The 24540-nt window shown below is 37.9% G+C and overlaps 1 protein-coding gene and 1 pseudogene across 5 annotated transcripts in view; both read left to right on the top strand.

Moving 5' to 3' along the window:
- Positions 1 to 9112, top strand: part of PTPRG (protein tyrosine phosphatase receptor type G) — a 640558-nt gene extending 631446 nt beyond the window's left edge. For 2 of the 4 annotated variants that reach the window (XM_081160462.1, XM_081160461.1), the window contains exons 28-29: positions 3949 to 4084; positions 4644 to 9112. In XM_081160462.1, coding sequence (XP_081016588.1) covers positions 3949 to 4084; positions 4644 to 4790 — 283 coding nt within the window. In that variant the 3' untranslated portion in view covers positions 4791 to 9112. The remainder of the gene's footprint in view (positions 1 to 3948; positions 4085 to 4643) is intronic. The other 2 variants (XM_081160464.1, XM_081160463.1) reach the window with 1 other exon arrangement.
- A 13184-nt stretch (positions 9113 to 22296) lies between these two features.
- On the top strand, positions 22297 to 22754 carry LOC308567740 (large ribosomal subunit protein eL21 pseudogene; annotated as a pseudogene). The gene has a single exon. The product of its transcript is annotated as a large ribosomal subunit protein eL21 pseudogene (transcript).
- The last annotated feature ends 1786 nt before the right edge of the window (positions 22755 to 24540 follow it).

Here is a 24540-nt window from a genome sequence, read left to right as displayed (position 1 = left end):
CTCTCTCACTTTCCCTTCCTTTCTCCCTAAAAAGTCAATGAAAACATATCTGTGGGTGAGGATTTTTTTAAAAATACTGGAGCAATTGGTTACCCATTCGAAAAATAACTAAAATCAGACCTTACATCAAAACGAGAATAAAATTCAGATGAATTCATTAAATGTAAAACAATAAAATGAGAACCATGTAAAATACTGAGCTAGAGAAAGCATTCTCAAACAAGATTCCAAAAAGCCAAATATGACCGTTTGATAAACCTGTTTACATCTAAACTATACTTCAGTACAACAAAAACAACCACAAACAATGTGAAGAGAAACTAGAGATTGGAAAACAAATACTTGCAGCATATGCTGTATAGGTAACATAAAATAGCTTTTATTAATCCATTTAAAAGAGACAAATCTAATAGAAAAATGTCCAAAGTATATTAATAGTTTTAGGAGAGGAAATACAGATGGTCAATAAGCAAAAAGATATTCAACTTCCCTGATAATCAAGAAATGCAAATTAAAACAACAGTAAGATACAGTATTTTTCACCCACCAGCTTGGCAAAAGCATTTAACTTCAAAATGATAAGGAAAGCCCTGGCTGCTGTTGCTCAGTGGTCAGAGCGTCAGCCTGTGCATCAAAGGATCTTAGGCTTGATTCCTGGTCAAGGGCACGTATGTGGGTTGCAGGTTCAAACCCTGGATTCCAGCATTCAGTAGGCAACTAATTGATGTGTCTCTCTCTCCCTCCACACTCTAAAAATCAATGGAGAAAAGGAAACTAAAAAGACAATACCACTTACCATTGCAACTAAAAAAAATAAGATACCTTGGAATAAATTTAACCAAGGATGTAAAACACCTGTACTCAGAAAACTACAGGACACTGAAAAAAGAAATAGAAGATATAAACAATGGAAGAATATACCATGTTCATGGATTGGAAGAATACTACCCAAAGCAATCTAGAGATTCAATGCAATTCCTATTAAAATACCAACAGCATATTTCACAGAGCTGGAACAAATATTCCAAAAATTTATATGGAACCAAAAAAGACGCCAAAGAGCCACAGCCATCTTGAGAAAGAAGAACAGAGTTGGAGGAATCACTTTACTGGATATCAAACTTTACAAAGCCATTGTAATCAAAACAGCCTGGTATTGGTACAACACGCATATAGAACAGTGACCCCAGAAATAGACCCACACCATTATGGTCAAGTTAATATTTGATAAAGGAGGCAAGAGCATACAATGGAATAAAGACAATCTCTTCAATAAATGGTGCTGGGAAAATTGGACAGGTACATGCAAAAAAAAATGAAACTAGATCACCAACTTACTCCATACACAAGAATAAATTCAAAATGGATAAAAGACTTAAATGTAAGTCGCAAAACCATAAAAACCCTGAAAGAAAACATAGGCAGTAAAGTCACAGACATCTCACATAGTGGAATTTTCACTGATACATCTCCTAGGGCAAGAGAAACAAAGGACAAAATAAACAAATGGGACTACATCAAACTAAAAAGCTTCTGCACAGCAAAAGAAATCCGCCTCAAAATACAAAGGAACCCCACAGTATAAGACAACGTATTTGCCAAGGATGCATCTGTTAAGGGGCTAATTTGCAAAGTGTACGAAGAACTCATACAACCCAACAAGAGAGACAAAAAATCCAATTAAAAAATGGGCAAAGGACCGAAATAGACACATCTCCAAAGAGGACATATAGATGGCCAAGAGACATACGAGAAAGTGCTCATTGCCCGGCCGGCCCTGGCTCAGTGGTTGAGCGTGGACCTGGGATCCAGGCGATCGGGGTTCAATTCCCGGTCAGGGCACATGCCCGGGTTGCGGGCTCGATCAATGACTCTCTCATCATTGATGTTTCTATCTCTCCCTCTCCTTTCCTCTCTCTGAAATCAATAAAGAATTTTTTTTTTTTTTTTAAAAGTGCTCATCATCGATAATCATCAAAGAGATGCAAATTAAAACCACAATAAGGTATCACTTCACACCTGTCAGGATGGCTACCATCAACAAATGACACATGCTGGCGAGGATATGGAGAAAGGGGAACCCTAGTACACTGCTGGTGGGAATGCAAGCTGATGCAGCCACTATGGAGGTTCCTCAAAAAATTAAAAATGGAACTGCCATTTGACCCAGTGATCCCACTTCTAGGAATATATCCTAAGAATCCTGAAACACCAACCAGAAAGAATATATGCACCCCTATGTTCATAGTACAATTTACAATAGCTAAGATCTGGAAACAGCCCAAGTGCCCATCAGTAGATGAGTGGATAAAAGAGCTGTGGGACATTACACCATGGAATACTATGCAGCTGTAAAAATGGATCTTTTATCCTTTGGGACAGTATGGAGGGACCTGGAGAATATTATGCTACACGAAATAAGCCAGGAAGAAAAAGACAAATATCACATGATCTCACTTCTAAAGAACATAATAAACTGATGAACAAAACAGATTTAGTGACATTGAAGCATGGAACAGACTGACGAATCTCTGAGGGAAGGTGGGGGTGGGTAGGGAGAGATTGACCAAAGAAGTTATATGCATATATGCATAAACCAAGGACACAGACAATGGTGTCGTGAGGGACTGAGGTGGGGGGTAGAAGGAGTCAATGGGGAAAAAGGGACATCTGTAATATTTTGAACAATTTAAAAAAATCAATGGAGAAAATACCCTCAGGTGAGGGTTAACCAATAAATAATAAAATTATGAGGAAAAACAAATATTTTCATGCTGGGAGGAGTATAAACAGGTAACAGCCACCTGGGAGAGAAATATGGCAATATGTTTAAAACTAAAACAGGCAAACCTGTGACCCAACTCTTCTACACATGGCACCTCTTCTAATGCGCACAAGGTACATAACCTAAACATCCATCTGTAGAAAGTAGAGTGAGTGTACTATGCCTGTGGATGAAATAATGAGCTGGATAGAAATGCACTGCCATTCCTACATCTGGAAGGCTGCATCTAAAATTACAACAGTTTTTCTCTCTGACTAGTTTACCTCTAAAGTCAGGGTGGTGGTTAGGGAGACATTGGTCTTATTTGTCTTAAAGATGTAAAACATCTGTAATGTTTTAATTTCATGTAAGAATAATTCAGAAACTGCATACTTAATAGTTTTTAACAGGACAATAGGCACAGGGTATCTGAGTTCTAGTCTCACTTGTACCAGAAATGCCACCTTGAACAATTTTATTTAATCCCTCTGTTTTCTCTTCATCGATGTGGAAACTGCCATCATGGGTTTCTGTAAAAATGGAGCTGCCATCCTGGTCTGATGAAAAAGTCTTCCTCTTCTAAGCCTTTTCTCCCCCCCCCCCCCCCCCCCCACTTTTGGTAAAGCAAAGAGAACCATATTTTTCCAAGAATTTTATAAAAGGTGCCCTCATTTAGAAAGTTTAGTGCCAAAAATACTTACTTAATATGAAACTTGTTTTGAGAACACTCTGACTGCATTTGAGCAATATATTTCCATTTTTATTCCTACTTTGTAAGTTCAGTTTAGCTTTTTGGCATTGTTTAAAAACATTCTTTAGACTTTCACCTTTCTACTTGTTCAATAGCCTTTAATTAAGGTTCTCATTATTGCTCTAAAATATCACCTAACTTGTCCTCACATCAGATCTTCTCTCTCTCCCAAGTCTAATTTTGAACCTCTCGTTTCATCTTAAGTATCAAGCTAAGTATCTCATAAAACCAGCTTGAGAGATTTCACACTCATAAACAAATGTCATCTTCATCTAAAGATTTTACCTCCAAATTTCTTCCTCTGTCCGGTATTTCATTCATTTTTTGTGCTGTAGAATAAGTGTCAATACAATCTACTTAGCTTCTATGAAAATATATGAGGGTAATTTCAGTCCCTTAGTAAATCTGAAATAACATTTTTTTGTTCCCCAAGGTATGGAGCAGTTTCAGCAGGCATGCTGTGTGCCCTCACCACCCTGTCCCAGCAGCTAGAGAATGAGAATGCTGTGGATGTTTTCCAGGTTGCAAAAATGATCAATCTTATGAGGCCTGGAGTATTCACAGACATTGTAAGTACTCTGCTTATTTATGAGGCCTGTACAACATCAGCTGAAACTCAGGCTCACGCTATGGAGCTGTAGTTCTGAGCTGGGGGTGATTTTGCCCCTCACCCCACCCCCAGGGAGTGCTTGGCAATGTCTAGAGACTTCGCTGGTTGTCACACTGCAGTTGGAGAGAAGTACTCTGGCGTCTGTTGAGTCCAGGGATGCTGCTACACATCCTGCAGTGCATGAGACAGACTTTCCAAACAAAGAATCATCGGGCCTAGAGATCAACAGTACTGAGGTAGAGAGAGACTGTTTTCCTGGGTATAGCATTCTCTAGTTATAATTTGCAGATCTACTGTTCTCTTAATTTACTTTCCACATTGAGAATTAGTTCCAAGTTAACAGAAATCAAAAGGATGTGAAGCAGCATAGGTCTGGGTAGTAAAGGATTCACGTGGTTTTGTAGATGGCCTGTTTCTCTAGTATGCTGCTCACAGCTCCATTTATAATCAGCATTCCTACCTTAGATGAAATGACTAAGCTCTCCTCTGTCTCACAGCGTCTTCCTCTTGTGTTTCAGGAACAGTACCAGTTTGTCTACAAAGCAATGCTCAGCTTGGTCAGCACTAAGGAAAATGGAAACGGTCCCATGACAGTGGACAAAAATGGTGCTGTTCTCATTGCAGATGAGTCGGATCCTGCCGAGAGCATGGAATCTCTAGTGTGACTGGAATCCTGACAGGGCACTTAATTTGTAAAACTTCTGAAGACTGAGAACTTTTTCGAGGCCTTTTTTGCCAGACTCTAGGTTATACAATAACCCAGTTACTTTTTTACACTGATAAAAGTTTTGATATTTATTTTTTGCCATTTTATGTCTTAATGGTATCCTACTGAGCATTCGCACCTCTGTTCATTTCCCCCAGTGAAACGCAATTTACCTAGTTTGCACTGTCTGATCAGTGTTACTGCCTATAACCTAACCTGAAAGTGAACCCTGATGTGACATTCCGAAACAACATCCAGCTACTCTTTACTTCGGTACAGTGAAGGTCTTTGTATGACAGTGAATCTTGGTTCTGTTACTGTTGTTGCTAAAGCAGCTGCACTCTACTAGCAGGCAATGCTCTATTTCCCTCACTCGTCCTCCACTATTTCTTTAGACAGTGTTCATACTGTATGCCTTCTATATCTGAATGGAGTAGATGAGCACTGTTTTCTTTGAAAGAATGGCTGGTTATTGGGAGCTACCAAGAAGGTCTGTCAGCCTCATGGCCTTGAAACAGTTCCACTTATGATGGTGAAGACGTCCATTAAGAAATTAGAAGGTTTAAGAGTTGCTTCATGTGAACATCACTTATTAGTTACCAACTTATATTCATAGCTTAAAAAATGCCCAATTGTGTCAAAATAAAGGATATCTCTGTATTAGAGTTTTCTCAGTAGCTATGTGGACAGTGTGTGTTATTTCCATTTGACTCTCTGAAATAGCTCCACCCTAAAATCGGCTCTTTTACGATAGATGGCAATGTTTTACACAACTCAAAAACCCTCTAGTGACTCTCCATTAACGCTTCTTGGTTTATAATACCATACCTCATGGCAGGTGGAATAGGAACATTTTTGCAGGTGTGTAATTTTGAAACTAGTCCTCTAAAACCCCTATTACTCATATAGCAATCCAATAAAAACTACCTATAGAGTTAACATTCTTTTCTTTCCCTTCTTGCCAAATGTTTCATGATAAATCTCATAATTACACACATTCTTCTTCTTAGGATTAGACTGAAAATACTGTATTAGCAAAAGCCTTAGGACCATCTAGACTCCCACACGTGAACAAATCAGATTTGGAGAGAGAAAATTAGAATCTTGTATAAAAGGTGTTATCTACATTTTCAAATAGTTTTTAAGAGAAAGAGATGGCTTTGTATGTTTCTGTGCAGTTTAGCCTCAAGACCAGACATACTTCAGTACAAGAGGCTGATGACCATCACACAGAGCCCAAGGTCCAGCCTCTGGAGCCACAGTCACCTCCAGTACGTAATGGGAAAGTTAGGAACGTTAATAAGGAATTAGAAAAGTGACCTACCTACTGCGATCTGTTTTTTCTACTGCTTATTTGCTTCTGAGGAACAACTTCTGTCAGGAGTAAAATCATGGCCATCAGGATCACCAGCAGAGCTAGACCTGTTAAGAGAAAAAAACAGCATTGGGTTATTTTTTATGTCAATAAACTTCAACAGAAAGTCCGCACTGGCTATTATCACACTATCTTGGTAGGCCTTAGATCAGTAATGAGAACCAGCACTGAGCTGCTACTTCTCTTGCATTGGCTTTCTGTGAGGACAGCACAAAGCCACTAAGCAGAGAGGCTACAGGCCGAACCCAGCAGTTCCAATGCACAGGCCCTGTCTGTGGGGTTTTCATGAACTACGTAACTTTCTAGGGCTACGTTAATCTCCCCTTTCTATCACATGGATTCACCAACATAGACTAGTCCACTGCTGACAAACTGTAGGCTAAGGCTTGAGGAAAGGAGTGAAAATGAGCAAAGTGTGCTCAATTGTATGTGCCAGGTGACTCAGACACCTTCACAGTCCCTCTGCCTCCATCAGAGGTGACATAAGGAAGTTCCATCTAACCCTTAAGAGAAAAGCTTGAATACTGGAGCACTACACCTTCCAGAAGGGAGTCCGGAAGGGAGAGGTTTCAGATCATGGCAAGAGCTAGGTCATTTTAGTTGATTAAGTAGGTTGCTTTGGTTGTATAGAGTATTGATATGAGCTAATTCCAGTAGTTGGCACAGTGGACTTGACTTTCAGAAGTAATGTTCAAGTTGGGGTTCATGGCCCCTCAGTAATTTTTTTCTTAAAATAAAAGCAAGCATTGGTTAGAAGACACCCTGCAAAGTATTCCCTTCTGTGCTATTTGCAGACGTCTCAACTCATGGAATTGCATGCCCCCAACACAGTTCTGTGGCCTTCCCATATGGCCATCAGAATCATGATAAAAGATACAGCTAGTAAACAGAATAGAAGTGTTACAAGGATGATTTAAAAGTTCTCTGTGAGCCAGCCATGTCTCCCCACAGGCTTAAACCAAAGTCTACAAATCCTGACCCACTGAACTAGGAGCAGTTGCCATTTGCCCATCTTGCCAAAGCAATCCAAGCACACCACTGAGGACAGGATGTGCAGCAGATCCTCACTGTCACCAGTGAATGCTCACCCCTTCGTTTGTTACTGCATAAGCATGCTCACAGCTTTCCCGAGGCAGAGCTTCAGAGATGGTGTTTTCTTTGAGACGTAAGCACATTGCTTAACTACATAACAAGGTCATCGCCACTGCACTCGGGAAAGGAAGTAGCTTTTACAAATTAATATGCACTATTTTATAAAATAAGCTTACTGGGTGTATGAATTCAGCTCTAGGTAAACAGAATGCACACATCATACAAAACTGAATTGCAATGATCAGACCAAGTGGCTGTGCTGGACCTCAGAGAAAAAAACACCTTATTTCCACCAGGAGAACTCTCTTGTATCCAAAAGCCACGGTATCTTTGTTACATATAAAAAAGTTAATTTCTGAACTTCAAGAAGAATAAGATCAATTGAATTGGTTTTCTTAATTTTTATTCATTGGAGCTTTTAGAGTCTATTTCAATTGAGTCCAGCAAGGTCAGAGGAGGTTACGGTGTTCGAGGCCTGGCTGTTGGGAGTTTTTAGCCCGAGTGACATATTTAATTCAACAACTAACCTTAATTATTTTTAATGACACAGCACAACTGCCTTGTTATGAATTTTTTCTTAAATGCATATATACTGTATTTAAAAATTAAAATATAGTACCAATTTACCAAAGATACATATTACTAATTCTAAGCAAAAAATAAGAAAAAGAAACCCAAACTCGTAATTTAAGAAATAATAATCAAAATGTAGTTTGTCTTAAGAATTTAGCAGTTATACTGGAAAATGCATTTCAACTCCTATGTTCTAAAATTTATGTTCCAATGGTGTCAGTGAGTTTTTATATGAAGGGAAAATGCCTGCTTTTTTCTTTTTAAACAACTGTATTTTCACTTACCCCTTTGCGCTTGCCCTTAGTTGCCATTTAACATACAATACTGGCTTTACTTATCTCTAGAAAGAAGGCATGCTACAAATAGGAAGGAATTGTAATAATGATATTTGGCCTCTACTTTGTCTTAGCTGTTAAACTGTTTTTAGTATTTTTGTTAAATATTTGCAAAGGGAAGCATTTTCTACAGAGGATAATTAATTTCAAGAAAAATATCTTGAGTTTTAAGAAATAAACATCTCCAGAAAAGGAGACAGCTGATTTTATAAAATGTCGCAACTCTCCAACATTTGGGGTAGTGACTCTTTTGTTAGGACATTTGAAACTAGCAAGCAGCCATTGTTTCTAAAAACTAAAAACAAACAAAACAAAAAAAAACACTCAGCCTTCATGTTAATTCGTGTTTCTTTCACTTCATTTTGAAATAGCTAACATCATTAAGACTGTAAATATTTTGTTGCTTGGATAAGCATCTTCTGGGAACTTTGTATCTATGGTATATAATCATAGAATTTTATATTTTCATATAAAGCTAATTTTTTTCTAGTTTCAACTCCATCATAGGTTTTTTTGGTTTTGATTTTCATATTGGGTTTTTGTGGTGGATATGTGAATTCAACTTTCTGTGTGTTGAGGTAGCAAGAACCATCTTTGCATTCCAAAAGAATCCAACATGTGTTATTTCTTTGAGGCAGTGATTGTGAGAGTTGGATTTTCTTTAATTCCATTGATCATTTGTGCAATAAGAATTAGACATAGTCACTGAATACATTTGCTGCATTGACCCATTTGGAAAAAGTGTTTTGGTTTTTTTTTTAATTTGTTCCAGGGGAAGGGGTTTTGTAACCTGAAATTTTTCCCTTTTTTCTTCTGTTTAAAACTATATCAAATCATTCTATTATAGTGTTATTTAATATGTAAATTGTATTGCTATACATAAAATAAAGTATGGTTTTTGATGTACTCATTAGTGATGAGCATTTCTATGAAAATATCTATATCCAATAAAGTCAGGTAACTAGTCTCCCTTCACAGGCCACAGTTACAACCCCTGGCCCTTCGTCTTAGTTTCCATGGTAGTAAAATGAACATTAGGAGTCATCTTTACAAAGTCAAAAAGCCAAAAAGTCTCTTTTCTGAGGTCTTCCTCCTTTAAAGAGTAAACCGTGACTATGAGTTTGCTAAGAATGACTTTTCTCCAGTGTACTGACTACAGTTGTAGCAACTTCTTCCTATTAATATTTACTGTGTAGGATGAAGGATACATCCTGGAAAGACTTGGAGAATCTACATAATATATAGGACCGATATGATGGCTTCTACTTACAAGGAATTCTGACATTTCCAAATAGGAGCCCCAAAACTGGCAGCTTTAATCCACCATTGTTTTTTAACTGTAGGTGGCCCCACATTCAGGAATTCAACTCTTACTACCAAGGTTCCAGTTTTTCTTTCCATAGAGATTAAAGAGCTGATATTTCATTCCTCCTAAGTAACGGGATTTAAGAAAAAATGTATTTAATAGTTTCCAGTGCTATCTGGAAGAAAGACTAATTTCAGCACAAAAGAATGAATCTTTGATGATATAACCCTGGTCTTCAAATCGCACCCATCGGGACTCAATACATTGCAGTAACAAGCTGGAGAGCAGCGGCTGGCTGCATTTTTTAGGTGAGGCATGTACTCTCCAGCTCACCAGAGTCGTGTTACACCTCTTCTATCACCTTATATCTGCCCATCATCAGTCATTGAAACAACCTGCCTGGATTCTACGAGCAGTTGAATGAGAATTTTGGGACCGTCTTCCATCTCAGGCTGGTAAACCAGCAACAAAGAGCAGTAGTATTTATACTGGTCTGCCATCACAGTCCTAGGAAGCCAGCATGGAGCGAACAGGGTTCCCACATCCTAACTTCTAAGTCCACCCAAGATGGTTCCATGAAGCAGCAGTTATGACTGTTCAAAATAATTGACAAGTCAATTCTCTTCTCCATGGCTTTCACCACCCTATAACTAAACAAGGAAGCTTCATTTCTGCTACCAAGAATGGAGCAAAGAAACAAGTGCAAAGAGCTGCTGACCCAAAACTCCATTTTCTAACAGTGAATTTAGACTGTTGAGAACGTTGAGATTTAGCAACAGGTCACTACTAACCATGTCTGGATTCAGAGACAGGATTGACGACGTGGCTTCATTTCTGCCTGAGTTGGTGAAATAGTATGAGGCACTAGAAGACAGGAGCTAAGAGTGGGTACCAGCAAGGTAAAATTGGCTTTTGTGATTATGAAGTTTGACAGAAAGATAGTTACACCAGCAGTTTATCTGAATTTAATAATCACATTATGTTGCTTAAAAATTGAAAAGTAAGAAATTAACTCATCTGTGGTCATTTAAAATAATTTGACTTGTATAGTTACTGGCCTGTAAATCTTCTCTTCCCTCCCCCCCACTACACCTCTGCAAGGTGTAAAGTTAGGTTTGGTGGCAATAGCCAGTAGGCCTTGCAGAGCTCAGGAGAGCATTCTAAACAGTAGTTATCTTGAGCATTTCATTAGAATTCATTCCATAAGCATTTGTTAAATGTCTAACACAGGCCACATGTTAGTTATACTCTGTACAGAATGTGAACGGGTTGGTGGAGGCATTTCAAGTCAGATGAGGCAAAGATTACAATTTAATCTTAAAAATTAGTTCTTCAATTTATACAAAGATATTTAATTGACACAATAGTCAAGATGATTTTTAGGGAAGGAATAAAAGAGATTGTTCACCAGTGTGAGCAAACAAGTAAAACCTGTAACCATCGATGTTGCCTAACCATAGACTGTGCTAACAAACCTATGTTTATTCTGCATTAAATTTGTTACTGGAATGCAGAAAGCATTTTCCCAAAGTGAAAAAAATGTTCAAAAATGAGGGCTATGGGGTCAGAAGCCATGGGTTCCAGTCAGTTCTGCCATTTGGGGCAGAATTGCCCAGTATTTTACTGGGTGATTTGGGGCAAGTTGCCTCACTGCTCGGTGTGCGACTTTCATTGTCTAGAAAGTGGAGAAATAAATGTTTACCTCTGGGAGGAGCACAGTGAGGGGTGAGAGAAGATGCAAGCAAAGCTCAGGAGTCTCTGTTACCATTATAACTATCCTATAATCTTGTTTGTTATTCAGTTCTTAGCAGACCTCTTGTCAATCATGAAACAAAAAGTCAACTATCTTAGCTTGCCCAATTAAACAGTAATACTGAGATATTTCCTTCACCGATGAGGAAGCTCACTGCACCAAGTTAGACCCAAGGCAGGCGACTGGGGTGAAGGTGGACACAGAGCAATCCATATTCCTACTGTCCAGAAACAAGAGTGGCAGAAGCATGGAACGGACACACATACACGGTGCCCCAAAACTTCCATATTTCTCTTCTAATGGTTCAAATATCTCAGTGCATTCCAAGAAAGGTTTTGTTTTTTTAAAAAGAAATCATAATTTCAGAAAAGTATTTACTAATGTCAAAGACCAAGTACAGGATATTGTATAGTACTGTGAAAAAGATGAATTTTGTTTCTATTGCTAGCTACATTGCCCTATCTCAACCCCCAAGCCCTATAAACTAATATAAACAGTGACAATTCATTTTCCTCAGTTTCTATCTCCTGTATCATCTCACTGCTTTCAGTATCTGTCATCATCAACCATCAGCTTCTCTTGCCCTAGGCCTACTTGGCCTCTTCAGCTACTCACTGCCGTACTGTGAAGAGATGCCCTATTTAGAAACATTCCTTCTTCTTAAAGCCCGTAACGTACATTATTTCAGAGCATCTCACTACATGAAGATCATCTGTTCCCTCTGCCAAAGCTTTACTGATTGTTGAAGAGAGAAATAAATAAATTAGAATAAATAAATTACAGCTAATTATCTTAGAGCTCATGGTATTTTAACAATAAATTAAAATATATATTCCAATATTTAACATATTCATGACTCATGAATCCTATAAACATTTCAAACTTGATTATTTAAGAAATAATACAGGATGGGCTATTGTAATAGAATACTAGATATAAAAAATAATTTTTCATGGAAAGATGGACAATAATTATGTGCACTTAAATGGAACGTATCATTACTATTGCTTATTAATACGCCTTTTGTTAACACAAAATTCTCACATTGCTTAAGAACATGTAAACTGGATTCTGTCAGAACATCCCAGCAGGCTGCATGGTATTCTTTACTTTAAGCTTTCCCCATACTAATAATCAGACAGTCTCCACAACATAAGGCATGTCCTATTTCTTCTCTTAGTCTTACTTCTTTGTTTTTTTGTTGTTGTTTTTAAATATATCTTTATTGATTTCAGAGAGAGGAAAGGAATGGGGGGGCGAGAGAGAGAGAGAAACATTAATGATGAGAGAGTCATTGATCGGCTGCCTCCTGCACGGTCCCTGATGAGGATCGAGCCCAAAACCCAGGCATGTGCCCTGACCAGGAATCAAACCACTATCTCCTGGATCCTAGGTCGATGCTCAACCACTGAGCTATGCCCAGCTGGGCTTGTCTTACTTCTTAAATTCCTCATGTGGGTACATGCATGCGATCACCCAGGCTATATAGTTCCAAAATCATCCCTTGGCTTTTAAAAATTCTCCCAGACTTTAAAAAAAATGATAAGGAGTCCTTGCTATTCTCAAAAGGATTTAGGCCTAAATATCTCCTCAAATTCTGAACATTGACGCCCTGGCTGGTGTGGCTCAGCTGGCTGGAACATCATCCCATACACCAAAAGGTGGTACGTTCGATTCCGAGTCAGGGTATATACCTAGGTTGCAGGTTCAATCCCATCAGGGTGTGTATGTGGGAGGCAACCAATCGATTTTCTCTCTCTCTCCCATCCTCTCTCTAAAATCAATAAAATAAAATAATAATTCCAAAAACTGAGCAAAATATAAAATGCTGTAGTAGCTAACCTCACCCTCACCTCTTTCAAGAGCTCCTCTTTTGTTCAGTGCTATAAAATGTTTCTAGGTTAGATTCATAGGTAACCCACATCTCAAAAGAGTATGCATCAGAGAAAGTGAATTATGGTTACTCTGCTGCCAGTGGCTGCAGTCTATTCTTAGCATCCCTATCACTTTTTCTATTAAACATAAACCCCAATGGAAGGCATGGTTTTGTACACTGTAAAAACACTCAAAATAGGAATATAGATGGTCTCTAGAACTTTATGGTTTACTATGATACCTTCTGTGATAACTGGGTAAAGTGTTTTCATAAAAAAACAGACTTGGGGTTGCCCTATCCCAACAATTCAGGCAAAAGTCAACTAAAATTTTATCAACTTCCCTGCATCTGAAACTCACAATCTTTACTTCCCCCTTGTTACAGCTGAAGTGTCCTCGCTCCTACATAAGGCCAATCATTCTATCTCCCATTAATTATAGGTGGCCCATGTCTTCTTGTCCTCCCAAGGGCTTCATTTGTGTAATTAGCCCTCCTCTCACTTGAATCAGACACTTATCTTTCTCTACTGAATCATTCATTTTCATATATAAATATGCTCTATTACCACCAACTTAGAAAAATCTCTTGATACCAAGACTCCTTTGACTGCCATCTCATTTTGGTGTTTCACTCTGACCATAACACTTTTTGATAAGAGTTGTCTATAGTCACAAGATCCATTCCTTTCTTCCATTCTCTCAACCAGTTTAAGTTGGGGTTCCATCATCATCCATCATCATCCATAGTTCTTATCAAGTTCTCCAAATACCTTGTTCTTCACCCTCAACTCCACTAATTTGTTAGCAATTGACCATACCACCTTCTGCTTTCAGAGAAAAACAAATATTTACACACCAACTACTATGTACTAGGAGGTGTTCTAGGTGCTAGGAATAGATAAAGTAGTTTACAAAAGAAAGTCCTGGGCCTCATGGAACTTACAGCTGATAGACAACAAATACATAAATAATATTTAATATAGTGTTAGGTAAAAAGGCAAAGAAGAAAACCAAACCAGAGAGGGGAACAGAGAGTAATGGGGGATGAGAGATAAAGTGGTCAGGTCTAAGAGTTGAAACATCTCTTTCTCTCTGTGATTTTTCTTGCTTTGTTTCTCTTACCTCACTGATAAAGAAGGTTCTGAGAACCACTAGGGGTTTCGGAACTGTGGCTCCCTTAGGTACTTCCAGAAAGTGAAAACTACTCAGGGTTTGAAGGCAGGATTTTTTTTTCCTACGCAATATCTGCTGTTTTTCAAGTCTCCATTGTTGGATTCACTTCCTATCTACAATCTCTAAATGCTGCCATGCCCCAGGCTTCTGTTAAAGTAGCTCCTTTTCTCTCCATTTACAGTCTTTGTCATTCCACCCAATCCCAGGGAGTTAAATATTTTTATATGCCAATAACTACCTCTGTATATCTCTAATCCCAACCTATATACCTGAACTCCAGGTTAATACCCAATTGAATATTTAACATCTCCATTTGTATGCCTAATAAGGATCCCAAACTTAACATGATAAAAGCAACTCTGATTTTTCCCTACTCCTTTCTCAGTCTTCTGCCGTCTAAATAAATAGCAATAGCATCTACTCAGTTAGTCAAGCTAAAAGCCTGGCTTTCTTGGTTTCTGTTTATTTCCTGCCACTTGATAATAAGAATCAATCCAACTTTAAACATAGGCAAAATAGCTGAACAGGTACTTCTTCAAAGAAAATACACAGATGGCAAGTAAATACATTAAAAATTGCTTGGTATCGTTAGTCATTAAGTATATGCAACTAAAACCACAATGTAATATACTTATTAGAATCACTGAACTTGAAGACAGGTAAATAGATGTGATCCCAAATGACATGTAAAGAGAAAAAGAATAAAAAAACACTACAAAAAGAATCTAGGTGCTGTGGACAATACCAAATAATATTACATATATATTATTGGAATTCCAGAAGGAAAAGAGACAAAAAAGAAAAAATATTTCAGGAAATAAACGCCAAGATTTTCCAGTATTAGTAACAGCAAACCACAGATCCTAATGGCATAGAGAACAAGGATGAATAAAAAAATACACACACCAAAAAAGCCACAATCACACCTAGGCATATCCCATTCAAATTGCTGAAAACCAAAGTTAAAGAAGAAACACAACACACACATACCTAAAAGGGAGAAAGATAAGAATTAAAGCCAACTTCTGGTCAGAAACCATAAGATGAGAGATTATAGATGGCGGCGGACTGAGTGGAAGCTAAACTGACACTCTCCTGGGACCAAACTGGAATTACAACTAAAATATAGAAAAACCATCCTGAATAATCAACTGCAACTGAAGACGAGCTGGAGAGCATCCTCATGACCAAGGAGAAAAAGTGAAGACCGCTTAGAGACCGGTAGGAAGTGTGGAGGCGCAAGGGCTGGCTGGGCTCCCACAGCCAGCAGCTGAAGGTATGGGGGGAGATCTAAGCTTTGGGGGACTGCCTCTTAGGACTCCGGGGCCTAAACCCCAGCACCAGAACTGAGAAAGGTGCCCATATAACATCTGGCTGTGAAAAGCAGCTGGGTTTCTGTCTGCCAGGGAGAGATGGCTGGAAATGCAAGCACCCTCTTAAAAAGCCAACACACAGAGTTTCGTGTGCAGACACTCACCATGGACTCCAGCAGAGGGAGGGCAGAGTGGACTGGAGTTGTGTGAGGAGCATCTAGGGTTGTAGGCTCTGGAGGTAGAGCTCAGAGGGGCATCCCTCTGGATTCCTGTGCTGAGTCATTCCTCCATACTGCAGAGGACATCATTCTCAGGCAGACATTTACCTTCCAAGCAGCTTTTGCCTGAGGGGGAAGCAATTGCCCCACTCTGATGGAAAACCACTCTCCCTACCCTGTGGAGTTTCTACAGCCTGGGGCTCATTAAGAGAATCAGACTAATGAGCCTGCAGGCAGAGGCCGAACTCAGAGTGCTTTGTGTCTTTGCCTGATCTTCTTCTGGACCCAGGCCTTGGAAAAGCAGACTTTAGTGTACATCTTGGTCCTGTCCAAATGCACCCAGTCCCAACAGAAGGGACCTCAAGCCGTGGGTTGTTGATAGCTCCAAACAGAGTACTCAAGGCCAGTCACAAACAATGTCTAACACTGGCCTGCGACAGAGACCTTCCAAAAAGACTGAGAGTCCTAGCAGGCCTACCTAATACATAGAAACAAACCCAAACAGGCAGCCAAAATGGGGAGACAAAAAAACAAGCCCTAAATGAAAGAACAAGAGAAGTCCCCAGAAAAAGAGCTAAATGAAATGGAGATAAGCAATCTATCAGATATAGAGTTCAGAACACTGACTGTAAGGATGCTCAACAGCATGAAGAAAGATATGGAAACTATGAAAAATGACCAGTCAGAAATGAAGAATGATGTAGCAGAAATAAAGAATACATTGGAAAGAATAAAAGGAAGATTGCAGGAAGCTGAAGATCAGATCAGCAAATTAGAAGACAGGGTAGAAAAATCACTCAATCAGAGATCAAAAAAGAAAAAACAATTAAAAAACAGGAGGACAGTCTAAGGGAACTGTGGGACAACATGAAACATAATAATATTCACATCATAGGAGTGCCAGAAGAGGTCGAAAGTAAGCAAGGGTTAGAGAATCTGATTGAAGAAATAATGACAGAACACTTCCCTAACCTGGTCAAGGAAAAAGTCACTCAAGTTCAGGAGGCACAGAGAGTCCCAAGCAAGAAGAATCCAAAGAGGCCCACACACGGACACATCATAATTAAAATGCCAAAAATTCAAGACAGAGAATCTTAAAGGCAATCTGTTAACTACAAAGGAGCTCCCATCAGGCTGTCAGTTGATTTCTCATCAGAAACTCTACAGGCCAGAAAGGAATGGCATGAAGTATTCAAGGTAATGCAAAACAAGGACCTGAAACCAAGACTACTCTATCCAGCAAGGCTATCATTCAAAATAGATGGTGAAATAAAGAGCTTCCCAGACAAAAAAAGGCTAAAGGAGTTTATCACCACCAAACCAGCATTGCAGGAAATGTTAAACGGACTGCTATAATTAGAAGTAGAAATGGAAGCATTGCAAGGAATGTTAAAGGGACTGCTGTAATAAGAGAGAAAGAATCATAGGCATAAAAAATTAAAATGGCAATAAGTAAGGACCTATCCATAATAACCTTAAGGACTTTAAGGGAGAGATCAACAGCAATACAGTCATAGTCGTGGACTTTAACACCCCACTGATTTCACTGGATAGATCTTCCAGACAAAAAGTCAACACAGAAACAGTGACTCTAAATGACACACTAGAGCAGACGGATTTAATTGATATTTACAGAACATTTCACCCCAAAGCTGCAGCATATACATTCCTCTCAAGTGCACATGGGTCATGCTCAAAGAGAGACAATGTATTAGGACACAAAACCAGTCTCTACAAGTTCAAGAAGACTGAAATCATATCAAGCATCTAGATCACAAGGGCATGAAATTAGAAATCAACTACAGTAAAAACACTCAAACACATGGAGGCTAAATAACGTTATTAAACAATGAATTTGTTACCAATAAGATCAAGAAAGAAATCAAAAACTTCCTGGAAACAAATGAAAATGAACACACAACCCAAAATCTATGGGACAGAGCGGAAGCAGTTCTGAGAGGGAAGTTCATGGCGCTGTAGGCCTATCTCAAAAAGCAAAAAAAATTTTTAGTAAACTATCCAATCCTACAACTCAAAGAATTAGAAAGCTCCCCTGTGAAGCCATCCGGACCAGGGCTTTTGTTTGCTGGGAGTTTCTTTATTACTGTTTCAATTTCATCAGTTGTTATTGGCCTATTCGGGTTTTCTGATTCTTCTTGATTCAGTTTTACATGATCTCACTCATATACGGAATCTAATAAACAAAATAGACTGAGGAACAAAAACAGATCCAGAGTCATAGAAGCATGGAGCAGACTAATGAATCTCAGTGGGAAGGCAGGGGTGGGGAAGTGGGTGGTAAGAGATTAATCAAAGAACTTATATGCATATATGTATAACCCATGGACACAGACAATAGTGTGGTGAAGACCTGGGGGGTATGGATGCAGGGTTTGGGGGATCAATGGGGAAAAAAGTGGGGATATCTGTAACACTTTCAACTATAAAGATAAATTTTTAAAAATAAGAAATAAGAGTATTGTTCTGCATAGAGAGTACCCATGCTCAAAGAGTCTATGCCCCAGTTTCTAGGAGTGGATTGGGGGTCAGTCCATCTTTAAATGTTAAGTTAGACTTCCAACCAAGAATTATTATACTAGGGAAAGCAACTATCATAACCATTTTAACATTTATTAAGCATACTTATATGCCTATCTCTGTAGTCTAAGCCCTATAGAAGACAGAAATAACGTAAATATATATATAGTCTCTATATACACACACATACATACTCATGCATCAAGAATATAACAACATATGACAGTATATTATTAGGTCCCAAATAGATTAGTATTATGAACATAAATAAGTGCCATGGGAGTTCAGAGCAAAAGTTCAAGAAGGAAATGATACTTCAGTTGAACCTTAAAAGGTGGATAGACTTTGAGCGACGAAGTAGGTGATAAAAGCCATGCTGTTTATGTGAATGTTGTAGAAAGTCCTACATAAACAAAATATTCATCTTAAAAATTTAGATGAAAAGATGAGAGCTATACTATGGAAGATCTTAAATATCAAGTTAGAGAGTTTGGTTTTTACTCTGCCATTGAAGGTACAGTTATACTAATAATGTTACTGCCAATGAAAGATTACAAAACAGGCTATTTGTCTGAGCCCAGTTTTTTTCAATTTTCCTGAAAACATATATCTCTTCTTAAAAATAGATAAGAATTTCCTTGTACAGCTTTAGATAAGGCTCACTCTTTCTTAGAAGTGTCCCTAAAAATTATTACAAGATTTAAATACAAATAGTACAGCTCTCTTTTTAATAGTCACTTAGAAATAACTAAATCTTTTTCATACATCTGGGGATTCAATAGGATTATAATTTTGTGCTTCCAAGCAATACCTGAAATTCCAATAGATTTGTTAATTCTACTCTCCTGAGAAACTACTCTGTGGGGTTAAAAACATTTTAAAATTCACTTTAGATTATTTACTTATCAGTGACTTTTGAGAATTAATTTTTGTTTCAGAATGAAAAATGAAGACAGTTCTTTTGAGTCTAAAAAGTCTGGGGACATTAGTTCACAAAGCCTATTAAAAAAAGGAAAGCTAAGGATACTCTTGTAAGATTTACTTTCAAAAATTAACCTTTATTTGCATGTTAAATAAATGCATAAATACCTTTATTCATATGCTAAATAAACTTAGCAATTATCAGTCTAGTCAGCTCATATTATTTCAGAGATGCGAGAAAACACTATCTTTGAAAAGATATGAACTGGAAATTCACAGAATAAACCAGAACTAAAATACCAGAGCCATGCTGCCAAGGAAACTGAGTCCATGAGGAAGAGCCACGTTCTAAGTTAAACAATTTATAATAAGGATCTTACCACACTTAACAAGACTATGTGTAATACAGTCTAATAAAATAGATCACTTTATCATTAATGCTGCTCAAAAGTGAAAATCATACTTTTCTCCGTGTATATCAACTCTGACATGACTTTGTATGCATTATTTTATTTGGCCCTCACAAGTACCCTGTGAAGGAAAGAAAGAAGGTAATATTTTCCCTTTCTTGTCAATGGTGAGCCTGAGTTTGTGGGTAGGAAATGTGGAGCTAGAACCCATGCACTGTATTTTGGCAACATCACCATTTCACCACACTGCCTCTCTAGCTAATATCAGTGCAAGTTCCAGGGCTCTTCAGTTGCAAAGGTCAGAGTTCTTAGGATTATTCACAGCATCAACTGGGTTAAAATTTCTATTATGTCTGGGATAGGAAGATGAGTTTACTACTTTATATTTCTTTTCCTATGTATGCTAAGAGCGGTCTACTCTTAAGCTGAAAATTTTATATGGGTATATTTATATATAGCCAAGTTGGCAGAGAAATAAATTCATATAAAATAAGGCGTTTTTTCACAGAACTTCCCATAAAGTCATGTAAGTACTCTCAACAGACTATATTTACACTATCAATGGAAACAAAATAGTGATCTTAAACGGAATTTGAAAGTATTTAACAGCTGTCAGAAATTCATCTGAACCATAAAATCATATAGCTTTGGAAAATAAATAATGTAATGTTCCATTGTCATACTTCTGAATCATCTTTTTAGAAAAATTATTTTGGGCAAAGAGATTAAAAGTTCACATGCAAAACAAAATTACTTTTTTTAAAAACTACTGAAGCCCAGTCTGTGTGGCTCAGTGGTTGAGCGTCGACCTATGAACCAAGATGTCCCTGGTTTGATTCCCTGTCAGGGCACATGCCCTGGTTTCGGGCTTGATCCCCAGTAGGGGGTGTGCAGGAGGCAGTAGATCAAGGAAGTTTCTCTTTCAGCAGTGTTTCTATTTCTATCCCTCTCCCTTCCTCTCTCTCTGAAAATAAATAAAAACATTTTTAAAAAACTACCCAAGAAAAACCTTGATTTTAACAATGCTGAAATACTTGAACAAGTTAACATATTTTCTGTTGTCTCTACTGTGAATTACTTCTCTACCAAGAACTTACAATACACTAAGGTTATACAAAACAAAGAAAATACTATATAAATAATTATTTAACTCTATTTCTCTGAATCCTTAATTATCTGATAGCAATTTGAACTATTACTATGAAACACATCTGCAGGGTTATATTGCAAACTTCGGGTGTTAACATTACAGTGTAGATTCAGAAACAATAACTTTCTAATATATTTTTATATTATTACAGTATAGTCCACATGCAAAATCGTACCATGAATTTAGTACGTCATTTATATGAATGTCGTTCTACAAAGCATGTTTACCATACCATTTTTTATTCGAAAATATTTTAATTGGAAATAAAGCGATTTGGGGTCATGGGTTACAATGATAGGCACATATATCAAATGTGCAGCACTGAGGTACCTGAGTTATAACTTTCCAACTTGGCCTCTGCAGCCCTTTCTAAATTTGAGGTCTCTCTACCACTCAATGTCATAGCATCTACCTAGATCTTATTATTTTATAATTCTATTCTACAGAATAGGGCTAGGTGCTATTTTAGGTATTAAGGATACAGCAAACAGCAAGAAAAACAGGGTTCCTGCCCTCATGAAATTTATATCTTAGTGGGAAAGATGATAAAGCAAGCAAATATAGCAGATATGTATGTATACATGTATACACACACATGCAAACACATACCAGGTAGAGGTAAGTACTATAAAAAATAATGTGAAAAAATAGAAAGTGATGGTGAAAGAAATTATTTTTGATAAGGTGGGCAAGAAAGGACTCTCTCAGAGAATGACGTGAAGAATATGGAAGCTCTGTGGAAGACGCTCCAGAGTAGGGAAACATCAAATGCAAAACTTCTTGAGATAGGAGGGGCTTAGTGTGCATGAGCAAGACCAAAGGGGATGAGGGGAACCTAGTAAGGGTGAGTTGGGCGAGGCAAGCAGTGCTTGACCAGGCAGGGCCATGCAAAGGAGTGTGGATTTTACTCTAATGGCAATGGGAAGACACTGCAGGGTTTGAGGAGGAGGGGTTACAAGTTCTGATTTATGTTTTGGAAAAAAAATCACTCTGACTGTAAAGAAGATTGCAGAAAGGAGAAAAGTAGATGAAAAATTAATGAAGAGGGTATCATACAGTACTTTGGTATTTGCATTTTTAGACCCCAAATAAGTGGCACATTGTACCTATAGCAAGGTACTGCCAAAACTTAATTTAAGATTATTCTTTAAGAATAAAATTAGGAAGGATCAAAATGCAGAAGATAGGAGCAAGTATCTGTAGATATTACTCAAGGGACTGATGGTGGATATGAAAGTAAAGACTTTCAGGTAGAATCCAAAATCTAATTTTAATATAACTAAAGTATAACCTCATAAAAGTATGATTGGATTGCAACCATAAATAAAATATTTAATTAATCAAATCTGTACCATGTTATAAAAAATGAACTAAAGCATGAGAGTGGTGCCTTCCTTTCGGCCGGAACCGCCATTTTCCAGTAATTTGCCAAAATGACCAACACAAAGGGAAAGAGAGGCGCTCGCTGTATGTTCTCTAGACCTTTTAGAAAACATGGAGTTGTTCCTTTGGCCACATACATGCGCATCTACAAGAAAGGTGATACTGTAGACACCAAGGGAATGGGCACTGTTCAAAAAGAAATGCCCCACAAATGTTCCCATGGCAAAAGTGGAGGAGTCTACAATGTCACCCAGCACGCAGTGGGCATTGTTGTGAACAAATAAGTTAAGGCCAAGATTCTTGCCAAGAGAATTACTGTATGTATTGAGCATATGAAGTGCTCTAAGAGCCGAGGCAGCTTCCTGAAACATGTGAAGGAAAGTGATCAGACAAAGAAGGAAGCCAAAGAGAAACATACCTGGGTTCAGGGGAAGCGCCAGCCTTCTCCACCCAGGGAAGCTCACTTTGTGAGCTGCTGGAACCCACTCCCTATGAATTCATGGCATGACAAGTGTTTAAAAAAAAAGACCTCTGTACTGATAAAAATGCTTCTCTTAATTGGGTAGAAGTGTGGTGTCCTTTCCCCCAAAAAAATAATTAAAGAAAACTTTGTGTTCTAAAAAACAAAAAAAAACCCATGAGAGTGGTACAACTGAAGATTGTGAACCATCAGTCTGCTGGTATATATATTTTTTGTTTTGTTGTTTTTTATTTGAATTAGTTACTAACACTGAAAAATCAGAAAATTTCATGTGAAAATCCAAATTTCTGTCTTCACTTGAAAAATCAGCAGCTCTGGCAACTTTGTATTCATGCAAGGCAACAATCTGTTAGAGGATGAGCAGCAAGTACATTAATCATTATAAAACTCTAGTAGAAACTTCTCTAAAATAAATGGATAAATTCTTTTACTTCAGTTTTTGAGTAACATGGGACAGTTTTTACGCTGCTTTAAAAAGAAAAAAACAAAGCATTTATCCTGTTGCCAACTTATATTCAATGGGCACTTATCAAGGACCTATCACAAACCAGCACCTGCTATTAGGAGTTTGGAGTCTAGGGAACAACTCTAAGGATGCAGAAACTCTCTACAATGGGATTTCAACTCTGGGAGAGCCTACTCAACATTTATTCCACCGACTCAAAAGGTAAATGCTTGTTCCAGGATCTGAGGTATCCCAAGTCTGCCTTCCAGTAGGCTGCCCTGAACCTCTCCTTTGTGCTGAGAGGCACAACTCCACTGTGCGAGGCCTACAGGGGTTGGAACAACAGTCGGCTCTGTATCCATGGGTTTCACCTCCCAGGATTCAACCAATCGCAGATACAAACAATATTTCCAACCCAGGGTTAGAAATCTGAGGTTGCAGAGGGCCAACTACATGCATTATTTTACACCATATAGAAGGGACTTGAGCAGCTGCAGATTTTGGTATCTGCCAGGGTCCTGGAACAAATCCCAGCAGACACCAAGGAATGACTATTAGCAGCCTGGGTGCTCACATGCAGGACTTTTGCCCTGGGCACCAGCTGCTGCCTATGCAATGATCCATTGTTTGGAAAGAGACTCAGGGCATAAATTGCTAAATACAAGAAAAAAAAGAGTCTATCAAGTAAGTCCTCTCCAAAGGATTTTAAAATTTTTTTAAACTATCATATCCTTTCCTTTTCTAAGCCACCTAACAAATCAGAAGAGACTAATTAGGTATACTTTAAGTCCTTTTTGTCTTATTTGCTAGACACCACATCAATGTAGAATAATAATAAACGAGAGATAGTTGCCCTCTACAAGTCTATAGAAAGTCTATTCAAACACCTGAGAGCATGAGATAAGAACATAGTATGATCTGACAAGCTTTTCCTTTTCCTTATAAATATTATCAGAAACATAATTTGGTACCCTAAAAAGCAACAAGCTAACACTATGAGTTAAATGCTTACATGTAAAAATCTTTTTTAATGTACAAGCAAAGTAAAGTAAAAGCAATCTCAAATATACATGCATGGATATCTATATCAGATTTTGGAGTGGATTTGTATAGAAAACATTTCTTCATGAAAACAGGCTTTGCTTATATTTAAAATTTTCAAGAGATTAAATATGTAATAGTTTTCCCAATGGCATATGGTTTGAATTGATATTGGTAAATAATTATACATAAAATAAAACTACACTGAATTAAATGTTAGTGAAAATGACAAAATAAAATATGAGCAATATAAACCATTGCACAGGTGTATGCCATATTACCAGCTAAAAAGAACCTTGCAATTACAGGCCTACACTATTTATTCCA

Source organism: Miniopterus schreibersii, assembly GCF_964146895.1.
Source record: "Miniopterus schreibersii genome assembly, chromosome: 15".
Lineage (NCBI taxonomy): Eukaryota > Metazoa > Chordata > Mammalia > Chiroptera > Miniopteridae > Miniopterus > Miniopterus schreibersii.
Note: the sequence above shows the minus strand (reverse complement) of the source record. Positions and strands in the feature narration are given on the sequence as shown.